At 41.6% G+C, this 17,000-nt stretch overlaps 2 protein-coding genes across 4 annotated transcripts; one reads left to right on the top strand and one right to left on the bottom strand.

The window, feature by feature from the left end:
• Positions 1 to 5,758: 5,758 nt before the first annotated feature.
• LOC115674044 (transmembrane ascorbate ferrireductase 2-like) lies at positions 5,759 to 8,914 on the top strand. Of its 3 annotated transcripts, none has more exons than XM_030596364.2 (4): positions 5,759 to 6,158; positions 7,943 to 7,991; positions 8,163 to 8,362; positions 8,444 to 8,914. In XM_030596364.2, exons 1-4 carry the CDS (start codon positions 6,015 to 6,017, stop codon positions 8,735 to 8,737), a joined length of 687 nt encoding a protein of 228 aa, XP_030452224.1. In that variant the 5' UTR covers positions 5,759 to 6,014; the 3' UTR covers positions 8,738 to 8,914. The 3 variants fall into 3 exon arrangements, with proteins under 3 accessions (XP_030452224.1, XP_056176141.1, XP_056176142.1); XM_056320166.1 differs by lacking the exon at positions 5,759 to 6,158 and adding an exon at positions 6,190 to 6,322; XM_056320167.1 differs by lacking the exon at positions 5,759 to 6,158 and adding an exon at positions 6,218 to 6,318.
• Positions 8,915 to 10,657: 1,743 nt separating this feature from the next.
• On the bottom strand, positions 10,658 to 14,184 carry LOC115674045 (cyclin-B1-2-like). The gene is made up of 4 exons (XM_030596365.2): positions 13,976 to 14,184; positions 13,542 to 13,642; positions 11,363 to 11,460; positions 10,658 to 10,998 (listed from the first exon to the last, which is right to left on the bottom strand). Exons 1-4 carry the CDS (start codon positions 14,099 to 14,101, stop codon positions 10,898 to 10,900), a joined length of 426 nt encoding a protein of 141 aa, XP_030452225.1. The 5' UTR covers positions 14,102 to 14,184; the 3' UTR covers positions 10,658 to 10,897.
• Positions 14,185 to 17,000: the final 2,816 nt, after the last annotated feature.

Raw genomic sequence — 17,000 nt, 5'->3', positions numbered from 1 at the left:
ATATGATCCTAGCTGTGATCATAGAGAATTGCAATTTCAGATAGGTATGAGATTCAAATCTCATACTCAGTTTAAGAGGGCAATGCAGAAATATGCAATCACAAATGGCTACAACATTGGTTGGCAGAAAAGTGAATTTAAAAATATGCATGTGAAGTATGTGACCAGATGTGAATGGTCCCTTTATGGTAGTTGGTTGAATAAAGAGAAAACGTTTGCTATCAAGACGGTTGGAAAAGAACATACTTGCCTTAGAAGCATGAGAAATGAAAGTGCATCTTATATTTGGCTTGCAGAAGAGTTCTTACCTAAGATAAGAGCTAATTTAAAATATACTGCAGTACAATTGCAGGCAGATGCAATGGAGATGTGGGGACTCACGCTCAACAAACGAACCTGTTACAGAGCAATTGCCAGAGCTCTTAAGACTATTAGGGGTCCATTTGCCGAGCAATATAAGTTATTGGCATCTTATAAAGCTCAATTAAAGCAATCCAGTAAAAACAGCACATTTCATCTTTTACTTAGACACCCACAAAACATGTTCAAGAGATTTTATGTGGGCTTCGAAGGGCTGCAAAAGGGTTGTCTAGAAGGTTGTAGGAAAGTAATTGGACTAGATAAGGGTTGTCTAGAAGGTTGTAGGAAAGTAATTGGACTAGATGGTTGTTTTATTAAGACAAGTTCAACGCTAGTGTAGAATCTCGACTGCTTGTACTTTTTGGGTTGTAATTAAAAACAAAGAGTATAAGCATTTTGTTGTAATCCGAGTTCCTTTTTGGTTGAGTTGCAAGAGTTCATTTTAGGTTGTAATCCAAGTTAAACACTAATTATGAATCATTATCCAATTATGGGTATGCTGATGTGATTAGATTAATGAAGTCGAGATTTTGATGGTGGCCGCAGATGATTGGTCTTGTGCACTTGTTCAGTTTAATTTCTTGTTGCAAATATTGTGTAACTTACCATTTTACTTATATTATTATAACATGTATAGATATTATCAAGTAAATCAATGATATCCACCCACACAGGCACTTAATGGTACATAAACTTTATAAACTTGGATATGCTAATACAATGGAATACAATCAAGTTATATTTGCTAATACAATTGAACATAATTGGTAATATAATCCAACTTCATCAGCAACATTGCGCACATCACTCCTATCAATACAACTATTCATCTCAAATAAAGCTTTTCTCTTGCTTCACACTTCCACTTTCACTTGTATATTGTTCTGTCACTTCCACTTCTCTTCATTACTGACAATAAAGCGTGAAGGAAATGAGAAGCTGCAGGGCGCGAAGGAAATGGCCAACTTAATCATGCCCTCTATATGGATCATAAGAGAGAAAGTTCCAAGTGAAAATTCTAATTAGATGGGAAAAGTGCCAAAAAAGTCCTAAACCTTTTGCATTAGTGCTAATTTAGTCCTAAACTTTTTTTTGGTGCCAATTCAGTCCTAAACCTTTTGCATTGGTGCCAATTTAGTCATAAACCTTTTTTTGGTGCCAATTCAGTCCTAAACCTTTTAAATTGGTGCCAATTCAGTCCTAAACCTTTTGTTTTTGTGCCAATTTAGTCTTTCTAGTCAATTTTGATCGGATTTTGCCGACGTGGACGCCTGCCGGCCGGCGGCCGGTCACCGGCGCTGACGTGGCGCCGACGTGGACAACGTTAATATTTTTTTGAATTTTTATTTTTTTTTCCTTTTTTTCCTCTTTTTTTCCACTTTTTTTTTGTCTCTCCCTCCTCTCTCTGGCCGGCGACCGGCCAGAGGCCAGAGGCCGGCGAGCTCGACCTCGCCGGCCACTGGCGAGGGCGGCCTCGCCCGGCGAGGGCGAGCCTCGCCATGGTCGGGCGAGGCCCGACCTCGCCCAGATCCGGCGAGGTCGGGCCTCGCCCGACCATGGCGAGGCTCGTGCCCTCGCCGAAGGCCGCCGCGAGGCGAGCCTCACCATGGTCGGGCGAGGCCCGACCTCGCCGGATCTGGCGAGGTCGAGCCTCGCCCGACCAAGGCGAGGCTCGAGCCCTCGCGACCAAGGCGAGGCTCGAGCCCCTCGCCGGAGGCCGCGGCGAGGGCGAGCCTTGCCATGGTCGGGCGAGGCCCGACCTCGTCGGATCCGGGCGAGGTCGAACCTCGCCCGGCGACCTCGCCGGATCCGGCGAGGTCGGGCCTCGCCCGACCATGGCAAGGCTCGAGCCCTCACCGGAGGCCGCGGCGAGGGCGAGGCCCGACCTCGCCGGATCTGGCGAGGTCGAGCCTCGCCCGACCAAGGCGAGGCCCGCCCTCGCCGGGCGAGGCCACCCTAGCCAGTGGCCGGCGAGGTCGAGCTCGCCGGCCTCTTGCCGGTCGCCGGACCGGCGACCGGCCAGAGAGAGGAGGGAGAGACAAAAAAAAAGTGGAAAAAAAAAATAATAATTCAAAAAAATATTAAAATAATATTAAAGTTGTCCACGTCGGCGCCACATCAGCGCCGGTGACGGGCCGCCGGCCGGCAAGCGTCCACGTCGGCAAAATCCGGTCAAAATTGACCGGAAGGACTAAATTGGCAAAAAAACAAAAGGTTTAGGACTAAATTGGCACCAATTTAAAAGGTTTAGGACTGAATTGGCACAAAAAAAAGGTTTAGGACTAAATTGGCACCAATGCAAAAGGTTTAAAACTAAATTGGCACCAAAAAAAGGTTTAGGACTAAATTGGCACTAATACAAAAGGTTTAGGACTTTTTTGGCACTTTTCCCCTAATTAGATTAATGCCTTAAAATGTCTCAATGAGATGTACAACTCATTCCCATATTCAAGAGGATGATCTTAAGAACTAAATTGTAGGGTAGGAGTTCTTTCCGCTGTTCTGGCAATCATAGTGAGCAAGTTTTTTTCCAAACGAGTCGCTGAGGCGGTTCGAAAGATTCTCGACAAGTCCCTCCCCGGTAACATATGCTTGCAAGAAGAAATTGCGCATGGCGAACATGGCGAGGCGGCCGTTCTTTATCTTCTTCACCTTGAGGATGGCAGCCTGGTCTGGGTCCTTAGCAGTCAAATGGACCACTTGGGTGGAGTTTTTCCTCCAAATCCTAACAAGAGAATAGAGAGAGAATTAGTGGAAGAAAGAAATATGATATGTTAAGGACCAACCAGTGTGTTCGCGCAGCTGTATTTGTAATCTAACCACAACAAATTCACAGCACAACATTGATAGATTTTTTTTTTTTTTTTGGTAAAGAACATTGATAGATTTTTCATTCGACTGAAAGCAAAAATTGATCTACTTTCTACGTTTGAAAACTTAAAGCTTGCGATGGTTAATGATGAAAATCATCTGAGAGTATGATCTAAGTTTTGTCAAATTGGAACAACATAAATAACAACAAAGCATTGGACACTGTGGCAAGGTATATGCACTCTACTTGATCACTGCACCCAATTCAACACAATGTCTAATGTTTCTAACGATTGCAAATTTAAGCTCAAATTCATTGGTCAAGACTTGAGACTGCCAATTTAAATCCTACTAGCCAGTTCAAGGCGTTGTCTCGCTGCATGTGGCTAACCTTACAACAAACAGGACAACATTCAATTTGCGTGCACTTGCCAGCGGATATGCTCTGACTTGAGACACAACAAGTAATCATCAAAGAGAGATTCAATTTCCCTACTGAATTACAGCTTAGTAATTGCTGTTAAAAAGCTAATAAACCAAAAGGATTGTGTATTCACTGAGCAAATAAACAAAGAGATTACGCTAAGAAATGTCGCAAATCTCGAACAACCTCTAAATGTGAAAAATTAAGCATGTAAAGAAAGACCCATTAGATTTGAAGGTACAAACGCCTTTATATGCAGAGGGAAATCATAAAGGGCTACTTAAACCAAACAAAGCACGTGTAACTTAGCTTAATTTAGAAAGAGGAGTGCGGAGAAAATGTGGGAAGATGATAACTCTTAGGCTGCGTTTGGTCGTCCGGATTTCTAAACATGATAGGACTAGATAGGATAGGATAAGAAATCCTGGGATTTTTTCATATCCTATCCATTGTTTGGTGGACTACGGATTTAAAGTCAGATAAGATAAATTTTTTTTTTTTGCTATTCACGGGTCCGGAGGAGTCGGTGAAGGAAAAAAAGCCGAGAAGTTTTTTTGATGAAAGCGCACAAGGTGTAGGGATGAAGATGACGGCGAGTGGAGCGTAGGGTTTCTGGAAAAATAGACATTAGAAATCCTATTCAGGTCTATCCCATCCCCCCTCGGATTTTTTATCCGGTCTATATCCGACCTTATCCTATCCTGGACCACCACCAAACACAGGATAGGATAAAATATATCATATCAGGTCGACCAAACGCAGCCTTACAGTCTCGAAAAAGAGGAAACGGATCGATGAGAGCGTCAATGCAATTGGGGACTCATGGTTTCTTCTTCCTTTTTGCGCTTTCCTGGAGTCGCACAAAGGAGATGAATGATCAAAGAGAAGCGAGGAATCTCGTTGCCCATCTTAGGCCTCAGGAAGCTTCAACGAAGAAGGCTAAATTGGGCTTCTCCATTTGACAATTAATCGCAAGCACGGACTGAGATTTCCAAAGAGAGATAGCATGAACAAATCCTACAATTTGGGGCAAATGTGTTTTTCAATTCAAGGGGGGGGCAACAGAGGAGCAACGGTGGAGCAAGCGAGAGAGACTGATCACGAAGAAAGGGCTCGTTCGTGTAGGTGGAGACCGTGGAGCTTCAGAGAGCCCTTGAACATGGCGGAAGAAGTTTTGAATGTGAAGCTACTGTGAGAGAGAGACGATGTCCTTTTTATTTTTATTTCTTCAGCCACGTCAAATGTGAAATGACGCTGCTTTGCTTCTTAGACACCACGTGGATGCCACGTCAGCGGCCACGTAGGACTTTTAACGGTGTTTTTTCACAAAACCCTAACGGAGGGTAAATGTGTCACACGAGTAAAAGTTTGGGATTTTTTGGTGTCACGAAAAAAGGTTCGGAGTAAATGTGTCACAATGGGCATAGTTTGGGGTATTTGGTGGTTTTTTACCTATATTTTAAGATGCACTAGGCTGAAATTTGAGAAAAAATTTAAGAGCCGCGTGGAATCAAGAGTTAATATTACGAAAAGCTCCAAACTGATACATTTGTGATAAATTTATCCCAAACTAATTTTTTGACCTCAAAAAACCCCAAACTGGTACACCCGTGACAATTTTACCCTTTGTTAGTTTTTCTCCAAATTTCTGAGTTAGATGACACGTGACAGTTGACGAATATAGTAGTTTGGAATTTTACCCTCCGTCTGTCACATGTATATCATTTTGTGGTTTTTTCCTAATATTAATTTAATTTAACGAATGGTAGATTTGTCACAAATGTACCCGTTTAGGGTTTTGGGTGGTCAAAAAATTAGTTTAGGGTAAATTTGTCACGGGTGTACCAGTTTATAATTTTTTATGGTGAAAAAATTAGTTCCAGATAAATTTATCACCTGTGTACCAATTAGGAATTTTTTGTCATATTAATCCCAAAATCAAATAACGGAGTATAGGAAGCTTCTCAAAGTCAACTGTTGACAAAGCCCCGTTGGCATCTTGGACTGCCACGTGGACGTGTCATTCAATTATTCTTATTGTTTTGTGACGGTTTTTTTGGGAGCGTTTCACTGGTCGTCTCGCGAGTCGTCACCGAGGAAAGGGAAGACCGGTCGCCCCGTTCGAACTGCGCAAAAGAAAACCTAGGCAGCCCCCACGGTGTGTCTTCTCGAGGTCGTCCTATCAGAAGTGGAAGGAGACAGCCTGCAACTTCAAGCAGTTTTGAGATTCTGTACCTTTCTTGAGCGCAGACAGACCCCTTCTCCCCCTCTTCAAGCAATCCCTTCTGAAGTGAAGCCATAAACGACTTTACCTCTCCTATCCCTCTTCCAGCAAAACCCTTTTGACGTGAAACCCCTCCCCCCCCGGAAGGCTGTACTCTCTTTCTCTCTCTCTCTCGCTGTGTGTGATTGATCAGCCATGGGTGTGCCGGTGGTGAGATTTCCGATCGTGCGGATCATAAGAGCGATGGGTGTCACCATCATATCTCTTGTGCTCATCTGGGCTGTCCATTTCAGAGGAGGACTCGCACTCGTCTCTGACGATAAAGATCTCATCTTCAACGTAACTTTCTCTCTCTCTCTCTCTCTCTCTCTCTCTCTCTCTCTGATCCACACACACACACACACACAACAGGTTTCCCTTTCCTCCATCTTTAGTGGTGAATGAGGAGTGCATATGTTGTTACTGTTAATGGATGCTCTTGGGTTTTTGGCTTTCTGTGGTGGGTACGTTTTGCCCTTTTCTGGGTATTGTTTGATTCGGTTCATTTCACGTTCTTGTCTGAGTGCATTGGATGGTTGCAACTTGGAAGCCTGGTTCGCGGATTGAGATGGTTTTTTTATTCATTTTGAGTAATGCTCGTGTTGTGAGTGCTGGAGGTTAGGCCGTTGTTGTTGAGAGAGGGGTAGAGAGATTTCTGAGTCGGATTTTGATTGTTTCGAGTGAAGTTAATCAATCATGACCTGTTGATGATCATAAGAATTAGTTGACAGGTGTGCCCATGTGGATTAAGAGATTGTTTACACAAAATGTTGCATTCATGTCTTCAGGCTATTTTTGGTTAAATGGATGCACTTGCTTTAGTATTTTCCAAGCCCTATCTCAACCGATTGGAATTGGAGGTCTAAACTTCAGTGTTTGTTCACGTTTAGATGCCCTGCACATACATTTGAACATTATGCAATTTCACAGACTCCTTGACTCTGAATCTGCTCGAGTCCTCTGGAATAGATTTCTAGGACATAGTTGACTCTTCGGGCTTTAGATTAGATTTTATTGTATACTTGGCATGTGAACTCTGGCAGTTTTAGTTGCTTTATGTTTCTGGTCTTATGAGATACATATGTCAGTTCTTACATTCTGAGTCAAGTGCGTAAAAACTGGCAATGCATATTGGGTGCGCCATTTAAATGTGCCCCCTGTGCACATGAACCCTTCGATCAAATGGGTCTCACATACGACCTACTTTATCTGATGGTTGCTGTGGGCTAGGTGCAGATGCTAAAATTATTCAACTGGTTGGGGTAATGACCAGTTGATTTCTTGAGAGTACCATTGACGTGATCGCCCAGTTGATTTCTTGATGTTTTCAACATTTGTATACAAGCGGCAATATCTTTCTAAGATCTAAGAATTGTTCCCTAGCTGAATGCTGCTAACTTATAGACATTCATAGGCTTGCCAAAAAGAATTCAGAAATGTTTAGATACATAGTGTTTTATGGATAATTGAAGCTAAATCGGCATTTCTAGCCTTCTAGCAGGATAATACGAATAACATTACGAACTGCTGGTGGAATGCGTAAATAGAAATTGCATGGGTAGATGCTTTTGTAGAATATAGACATTTGAGCTGGTTCAGGAGCAAGTTTCAAACAAAATGAGAAAACTGTGGAAGGTAATTTGTGCATTATCTCCTCAGTTAAGTTATTGGCAATTCAAGCTCTTTATCATGAAAATATAGAAAAGGAAACTTGTTGCTTAAACAAGAAGAAGAATAGAGATTGAAACACATACAGGATCACATCCTGCGTTGGATTGGGGTAGACCTGAGGTTATTCATGCTAACATATTTTGGGGGTTTTTCCAGTCACGTTCCCAATGTAAGGCACATTGAGTTCAAGAGCAATGCTTGTGCATTTGCTTCGTACATTGGGTTTAGTTTCATACAGACGATTTTTGCAATATAATTTTTATCCTATATTGAAGCATGTAAATTGATGCCCGAGATTCACAAAACTACAATATACTGAAGAGCTCTAATGAGTGGGATTGCAATGAAACAAGCTCTGTAGCATCAGTATCTATCTGCTTATCATAAACCTTGGTTCTTTTTCATTGTAATAGGTCCATCCTGTTTTAATGGTGACTGGCCTCATTCTTCTGAATGGTGAAGGTAAATTCTTTTTCCCTGCAATTTTTTATAAACTCTGTATAGAACCATGCATGAAAGACAAGAAAGACATGGTGGAAAGAGCATTAGGTATTCAGATAACCATGACCATATTAGCTAGCATTGTAGCAGAAGGTAGACTACTGTTTACTCAGTCGTAGTTGGTGTGTGCAGCCATGATCGCATACAAGACAGTTTCAGGAACACAGAGCTTTAAAAAATTAGTTCATCTTACACTACAACTTCTCGCCTTCTGTCTAAGTGTGGTTGGAATCTGGGCCGCGTTGAAGTTTCATAACGACAAGGGCATTGACAATTTTTACAGTCTGCATTCCTGGTTGGGACTTGCCTGCATTCTTTTGTTCGGCATTCAGGTAAAATCTACTCTATTGTCTTTCGTGTTTGCTATCACATTTTAAGCAGTGATTTAGCTGTCACATTGTTTTTCTCCTCAGTGGGCACTTGGATTTGTGATCTACTGGTACCCGGGTGGCTCAAGGACTAGCAGGGCCACATTACTTCCTTGGCATGTATTTTTCGGCATCTATATCTATGCTCTCGCTATTGCTACTGCTACCACGGGTTTTCTAGAGAAGGCCACATTCCTTCAGACAAATCAGGTAATATCACGGTATTCTTCGGAGGCCTTGCTCATGAACTCGTTGGGTGTCTTGGTTGTGGTATTGGGTGGTTTTATTGTCCTCACCATTCTCGCTCCTGCAAATGGCAAGGTTGGTCCAGCCGAGTAGAGAAACTGCAAATACTTTTTGCTTTTTCGTATTTATTATGAATCCAGATTGTATTCTTGATCTTGTACTGAGGGGTCATCCTCATCGTGACATCGATGAAATATCACAGTAACTCAATGTATTGATCCTGTATAAACCGATTGTGAGTTAATTTCAGGGGAAAGCAAATGATGGAAATCCTGGTATTCCTGGTTCTTTCCATCTTGCATGGGGGTGCAATTTAGAGTCTGCTTGGTAAAATAAAGCAGTTTACCTGTGTACTTTTCGAACGATTTAGGTACCTAGTTATATCCTCATTGTCAGCCATTCGATTTAGTCCTGCGCTGTTGATTATACATATGCTTTACTGCAACCAAAAAAAAAAGAAAGTAAAAGCCAGTTTTGGCAGCACAAATTTCTTGCTTACTGCATTGAGCCTTCTGCAGATGTATGTGGCAAAATGAGTCACCAACTCACTCTTTTAACTCAAATCCAGTTTGGTAAAGCTGAAGATTTAAGTACTAAATTTCAGGTGTCAGACAATCTTAAGTGCTGAAGTAGAAACAAAAGGCTGTCCTGATAATTTAAAATCGATCGATAAAGATTATTAATCTCTTACCAGACTAAAAAAAAGACCATTATTGGTAAGTCCAACAACATACAAGATTTTCAACGAAGTTGATTTTTGACTTAATTTAATCATTTAAGTCAGTTTTATTTAAAGCTATTAAACAGATTTAATCTCATTAAGTGCTGAAATTTAGATTTTCAACACATAATTGAGTTCAAACAAGCCCTCAGCTTTAATGGGGTTGGGATGTATATGGATCTCCTAAAATCTTAAAAACAGGTTTAACATGTGTATGAAAAAGGGAAAATTTTGAATACCATCATCACATTTGGGTTCACACATCAATTTCCATCCTTATGCATCCTTAGTTTTCAAAACCAACAACTAGTACACTCACTTTCGTCATTTCATTTGAAAATGCATATAACATTTGACTTTATCCACAGATTTTCATTTTCCTTCCAATTTCGTCCCTCCCATCATCATTCATGTCCACCTACAATGAAAAACACACTTATCAAACTCTAATTCCACCCATCCCACCCACTGCACAGTGCCTCTCCTCCCTAGCGCCACCTTGCCACCTGCGGCCTCCCTGAGCCAAGCCACCCCCCGTCACCCATAGCCAACCCCGCCAATGCCCATCTCTCTGTCCACCCTGCCCTATCAGCCGTCGAGCTTGGGGGCCGAGCCCTACATCTAAAGGGCTCGAGCTCGTGCTCCTTTGCGGTGTCAAGCGGGCTCAAGCTTCATCCCAGGTAGGGGTGATAGATTTTAGGATTGATCGATTTAGAAGAAACAGAATTAAGAATCGAACCCTTTACATTTGAAATGACCGGTTCCAGGTCAATTTTCACTTCTGATTCAGTCAAGGATTTACTTTGTGAAAATTCAATTCAATTATCTAGCCTCATACTTGAGGTCATGGGTTCCAATCCTCTCGGTCGACCGGTTCTAAACAGGTTCGATTTTAGAATTGGCCCAGTTAGTCAACTCCAGGTTAAAACGGTGGTTCATGCATAAGGATCGGAAATCGAATCAGATAAAGGTTGTTTTAGAACCGAGAACCATATCAAATATTCCTCGAACCTAGAACCAAGCCAATCAGGCCGGTTCTAATTGGTTCTCAGATCGAACCGCCACATCTTTAGCCACAGGCATCAAGCCTTGGCCCTAGATTGGAGGGTTCGAGCTCCGTGGCGGTGTCGAGCTTGAGTTGCAGATTGGACTGGCTAGAGCTCCACCGCGGCATTGGAGCTCAAGCAACCCAACCCGATCCGACTCGACTGTTTTCCAACTCTAACATGTGATAAGGAAGTCATGGCTGCGCTGTAATGGCTGAATAAGTCTGCTGGTCTGCTAATAAACTCCGGCAACAGATGCAACACTATTCAGAGAACCGCTTTCAACGGCACCTAAGAAAGCAAACGCCGTGTACACCACATCGTTCGGAATCAATAGACATCAATGATACACATCCTGTTTCCTCTCAAATTTCAAATGCATGATAATTCAGCTTTCACATACAGTTCTGATTGAAACTTAATCAAAATAGGTTCCTCGAGAGAACAGGGACTCCAAATTCTTGATTGATTTAGCAGAGACTGAAATTACATGAAACTGGGGCAGGCTGGACCTTTGGAAAGACCGAGGCGGACTTCCATTGCATGATGCATGTCCAACGGCCGGAAAGATTCAGAATCACGAGGGTCTGCAGAAAGCACCAAAAAAAAAATATATAGCAATCACTAAGTGATTTGCAGTAAAAGTCCATATAATCAGCTTAAGTTATTAGACTGGGATCTAGATTCAGAACGATTTGCAAATCACATTACCCCGACCAGTTCTTATCAAATTATACCATCACAGCGCAATATCCCATGTCGTTTTCCCATTCACCAAAAGTTTGAAACAATAAATAATGACTAACATGCTAGACCAGACACCAAAATCATGATTAACATGCTCGATGTTGCAACTTGCCACTACAAATTGGGATGAAGAGAGCAAGAAAGATGTAAAGAGATAAGTGTACACAGTCTGGACAGCGAAGTAATCATAACACAATTTTTTACCGTTCAAGTAATCCTCAAAGCCAAAGTCATCCAAGCTCCCAGTGAGAGCCTCCAAACCAAGCATTGAAGATGAGATTGTCCCTGGGGGCCTCTGGAATCTGCAAAATATCTGAGTTCAGTTTAAAAAGAAAACCTACTACATGGTAAAATCTGCCTAAAGAATATCCCAATAGTCAAAAGGGCAAGTGAACAGTATCTACATTCTACACAAGGTGAAGCACAACAAGCAAACTCAATGAAGGAAAACTATAAAATGCAGATAACTGCACATATAGGTCCAAATTGTGTCATAACCATGCAACTACGACAGGAAAAACTGACAAGACAACGGATATATTTCCTAATTTTCATCCCCAGCCTATCCAGCATCATGTCATAAATCTTCTGCAATAAAGAGAAAGACGGGCAAATGCATAAGCATGCAAAATTTTCAACATGAGAAAATACAATGTTTGAATGGCGTCGCAGTAGTTGCTGTGATATGATGCTAGGAGGTCAGCTAATACATTTGCCCGTCTTTCTGAATGGGATATCTCTGTTCAATGAATAATATTAGCCCCACACAAGCCTTGAGGTTTCTGAATGGGATATCTCTGTCCTTTGTAAGACGAAGTTTCGACATCTAGGAGCTTTCAATTGAGATTTCTTGGAAATTCTAAAAGATCCATTCTCCTTTCCTCACCAATAGGCGGTTAGAGATAGAGCGTTTTTCAACTCTCTTTAAATGGAATATATTCTAAACATATATTCCATGGTTCCATACCTAGACAAGACAAATAATAGCTTGAAGTAATAAAAGCCCGCATTTTACTAGTTGGAAGAGAAGAATTCCATAAACGAGAAGGAGGAGAAGTGAACCAGGTCATAATTTCATATCTAGGTATCCATAATTATAGAATGCTGCACTCACATGCAGAGAGAAAACAAGGGATTACTCCCAGTGAGTTCAGATCAGCATAGCTGAGCCACTTAATAAGCCAATTCACGAAGATGTAGGATTGAGGAGCTCTCTAAGAAAAAAGTTTGTAGGCAAAGTACAATGGAAAGGAAAACTATACGCTCAGCATCTGACAGACTTATTAGGCCGGTTAGGCAAAAGAAGCCGAAAGGGATAAGATGGGATATTTCAAAACAAGCTTCAGATATTTACATCCAGGGGTTGCTGTTCATTCTGGCAAGGGGTTATACAACTGACATCAGCTCTTGGTCTTCCAAGAAAGTGAGGCAGCATGGTCGCAATGACTTAACAAAGGAACTATACAGAAAATGAGGAGTTATAACTTGCACTTACAGTGAGAAGTTATACATAGACACATGATAATCGAGAAAGGTCGTGTAACAACATGCTGCGGCAAAAGTGACATCAAAATGAAGTTCAAATCTTCATCCACATTGCCATTTGCAAACTGACCATGAAAATGAGGAACAATAACCTTAAGGCAGACATTGATATACACATAAGCACTAAATTGATCGTTTTGTCATTAGTTCGTTCTTTCATTTTTCGTATTCTCTTTTCATACATACAGATTCTCCCAAGTTAAGAAAAGGAGAAGCTAGTCCTTCTTACCGCTCAATTAGTTCCTATCAAACCCCTATTAATATTATCTACAACCATGACAGCGATAATCACAACAGTCCAATGGATGACTTCACCAGTTTAAGAATACCAGACTAAATCTCCCCCACCATCTTTTATTTCTTACATTATAACGTAGGATCCCTGTCAAACAATACCAAAATATGCCTACTCACGTAACAATTTCTCATGGCAAGGACTAACACAAAAGAAAATGCTGTTCAAGGTCAAACTTGTTTTGAGGAGCACCTCCAAGTGTGTACTCAGCGGATGACAGCCGCAGACAGAGAGAAAACTATGATCCACTCCGCTTGCAATATAGCAAAACAAAGAGGCTCCCACCAATCTCATTGCCAAATACATGACTATGGCTAACTAGACAACAAACATACGCAAACTGTTCCGAAATTCCAAGGACTATGTATGCTTCCCCCAAAGAACTGCAGCCGACAGAATCAGAAGCTCCACAAACACTCATTTAACTTCAGATTGCACGCAACGACCACTCGGAGTTTCCGCTACAAAGGCCAAAGATCTTAACTTCACCGAATCAAAGTACCCTCTTCGAGAAACAATCGCACACACGAGGGTCAGTCATACCGGGAAAGGATTTGCCTATCCAGCTCCATCTTCAGGGGAAAAGCCGACCCGTACGTATTGGCAAGCATTCTCCTTTTCATCTCCTCTTGATTATCCTTCGCCTGTACCCGTCAGTTCACGGAGAAGAAAACCAAAACGTTCAATAAAAAGCAACCAATTCGAAACAAGAAAAAAAAACCCTAAAACTCATACGCTTCACCATGAAAAACCCAATACTCCAGCATAAAAAACCAGTCCCGAAACGCAAACATTCCAAACCAAGCAATCAAACCCATAGATTGGACAAGCTCAGTTCGCTAATTTCGATTCCCGTGCCCGTAAGAACCCGAACGACCGAGCGATTCGCGGACGCCACGACGTGTCGATTCGAAACAGCAGAGTCAAAGGCGCAAAGAGGAGGAGGAGGAGGAGAAGGGGGGGGGGGGGGGGGTCACCGATTGGCGGGCGGACTCGAGAGGGTGAGATCCGACGACGTCGCTCTTGACGCCGTGGAGGCCGAACCGGAGGGCGTCCGCCCGGACGCCGCCGATTTCGTGGGGGATGGTCTTCGGCGCCTCCATCTTCTTCTGCTCTCTCCGATCGCTGCTCGCTGATTATCTCTCTCTCTCTCTCTCTCTCTCTCTCAAATTTGGTTTCTGCTTCTTCTTCCTCCTTCCTCCTCCTCCTCCTTCTTCTTCTGTGAAAAGGGAGGAGCGAAGTTAGGCTGACACTGACTTTCTATGCAAGCAAGCAAGCAAAGCCCGGCCCAGTAGCCTCTCCTCAAAATCTCTCGCTTTGCACAGAAAATAACCGATCCATGACGCTTCTGTTTAACGGAAAATGAACGATTTGATAAATATTCTTACATATAAATATAAATAAATGAAAAAATATTTTTATCATCCACGGAAATATTTTGACATGAATTGTTGTCGATAATAAAAACGTTCTTTGCATGGGCTTAATTATTTCGACTGATTTGAGCGATCGTTTTTAGGGAAATGTTTTGCAAATAATTCAATTTCCCGTGAAACGGACGGAGCCTCGATGAAAAGGGATTTTCCTTTTTTATTATGAATTTTCAGAACTCCAGCTTGCCATTTTCAAATGCTTCACGGGAAATTTACATTGCAGGAAATTTTTACAGAATTTCATCTGAAGAAATTGGAAATCCCTGCACCTTGGCTTCAATACGGTGTTAACTTCGATTAGGATGGAATTATAGAATCATAAGTGTGAATCTTGGAAGCTCGCTCGAAGGCATTTGAGGCCCATTTTGGGCATGTTTCAAGTAATTTTTCGGATTTGAGCCCTAATGCCACGGAGGGTCCCCCTCCAGGCATGACTATAAAGAGTCCAACACGATGTTTGATTAAACCACAATTGCTCGGTCCACTTAAAATATGAAGATCCAAGATTGATAATTTTGTTATTCTGGCCTCATTAGCTCCTGCTTGAAAACTGTCCCGACCAAGCTAGAATGATCCGGCATTACTTGATAGGCAGCGGTTGAAATAATGCACTCACTAGTATAACAAAAGAAATGTCGAAAGTACGGCTCCCATTAAAGTATTGGGGACCGTACCCTCTTCACCTTTTGGAGATCGGTTTCGGGGTGAGTCAGTTTCGACCCTAGAAACGAGAACCAAACTGGTCAAGGTCAGTTACCAATCTCCGAAACCGAGAATGAGACTGACTCTTTTTTTTTTTTTTAATTCTGCTTTTATGTAGCGAGTCATAATAGACAAACTCACAATCGAACGAATATGAATTCTCCACGCTCATAAAATTGGTTAATTCAGCCAAAAGTAAACCAAAAATCAACAATTAAGGAAGAGTTGGAACAGTCGGAATGATCATTCAAAAATTTGGTACTCAACTAGAGATTGAACCATAGCAAATTTCAAGTAGAGTAAATCTAGTATCTTACTACACTCAAGGGAGATGAATTGAAGACTTAAAAGTGGAGTTTGAGCCCTAATTTCTATTTTAGGGCAGCCAGCTCCCAATCTGGTTCCTTCAATGGAATCGGGAACGGACCGGTTCCTGCTAGTTCCAAATTTTGGGAATCGAGAACTATCCAAAATTGGCTAGTCCTGTCTGACTCCTGAGTTGGATCAGTACCGGTGCTCACCCCTAAAGGAAAGAGCAGTTTTTAGTGCATTGGTGCGATTAGCATGTTGATTATCCCGATACTCCACGCTTTTTCGAAAGAATGATTCTTTCACTAATATTCTGATGCATAGCTTCATTACGTGCTATAAATACAATTTGGATGTTGAGACCCAAGATCCCATTATCAAACATTTTGTATATGAAGGAGCTAGGAGATTATTTTATGATCTGATAGTACAAACTTCTTTTTTGTATAAAATTGATCAAACCCAGGTGGGTCAAGAGTTATGGGCCGTGTCCATAAAGAAGAAGATTGCTTGCCTAGATCAACCCATTTCGTCCTTCGAATTATCAAGCTTGGATGGCCCATGGAGCCCCTCAACTACCCCAATACATGTATCTTCAATCTTTACTTATTGTGAAATTGGATCTATGACTTTTTGAATGTCATCAATTTTCGATATAGTAAACTCGTAAATATATTGTATATTTCGACGCTAAATTAACAAAGAGTAAAGTGAAAACAAATGAAATACCTAGTGACCCCGCTTTGTCTCTCCACCCATTTATTGTTTCTATTTTGTCCAGAAATCGCGGAAAGCATCCTCAACCCCTATTACTAATGCAGAATGGCCCCAATGCAATTATTGAGATTAAATGTAAAAACCAATATGCGTGGAAAATGCGTTAGATGAAATAACTAAATTCCTGAACTCAGTTATAAGCATAAATGCTTGGTGCCCCCTAACCAACTCCAAAACACGAAACGCAGGAATGCAATGCACAAAAAAGAAATATTTTCGGAGTAAATCCTCATTTTATTTTTCTCCTTTTCTTTTTTCATAAGATGCAATAAAGATACTTGGTAAAATTTAGGTGTCGATAAGTAAATTCATTTGACACTACGAACAACTCTATAAACATGAGGATATTGCTCAGCATGAACCATTTCATTCCACAGGCAACTTTTAGTGGCTGTGGAAGATCTATCATCATTCAAAAGAATCAAAGCCTCTAGTGCCACACAACTAATGGGAACTTCTTTATAAAAAAACAATCTACAAATTTTTTAATTTCCACCAACATTGACAGATCATGGTGAGTCTATGATCAAAACAAGATAGATGATGGATTTCTAGCACAAAAGAACCTCCCTTGAGAATGCCTAATTTCCCAAAGTGAGACTGTCGAAGAGTTCCCAGAAAGAAAGCTGAGGAAAGGACGTTAAGCTTCGTGCATGGTGGAGTGGCCAAAAAGCTGAGAAAAAGGACAGTACAAGCTTTGTGGTTTTACAGAACAGGGAAGGCGAAGAAGAAGACGATAGAACACATGAAGGGGATCTTGACGCACCTCTGCAATGGTGTC

Source organism: Syzygium oleosum, unplaced genomic scaffold, assembly GCF_021117445.2.
Source record: "Syzygium oleosum isolate NSW1041296 unplaced genomic scaffold, Sole_v2.1 Sole_v2.19, whole genome shotgun sequence".
NCBI lineage: Eukaryota > Viridiplantae > Streptophyta > Magnoliopsida > Myrtales > Myrtaceae > Syzygium > Syzygium oleosum.
Note: the sequence above shows the minus strand (reverse complement) of the source record. Positions and strands in the feature narration are given on the sequence as shown.

Excerpts from the sequence above, each read along its gene's own strand:
- LOC115674044 (XM_030596364.2), top strand. The coding sequence starts at position 6,015 with ATGGGTGTGCCGGTGGTGAGATTTCCGATCGTGCGGATCATAAGAGCG. Across the intron at positions 6,159-7,942 it reads ATAAAGATCTCATCTTCAAC|GTCCATCCTGTTTTAATGGT; the intron begins GTAACTTTCTCT and ends TCATTGTAATAG. Across the intron at positions 7,992-8,162 it reads CATTCTTCTGAATGGTGAAG|CCATGATCGCATACAAGACA; the intron begins GTAAATTCTTTT and ends TGGTGTGTGCAG.
- LOC115674045 (XM_030596365.2), bottom strand. The coding sequence starts at position 14,101 with ATGGAGGCGCCGAAGACCATCCCCCACGAAATCGGCGGCGTCCGGGCG. Across the intron at positions 13,643-13,975 it reads TCGAGTCCGCCCGCCAATCG|GCGAAGGATAATCAAGAGGA; the intron begins GTGACCCCCCCC and ends TGACGGGTACAG. Across the intron at positions 10,999-11,362 it reads CTTTGAGGATTACTTGAACG|ACCCTCGTGATTCTGAATCT; the intron begins GTAAAAAATTGT and ends TGCTTTCTGCAG.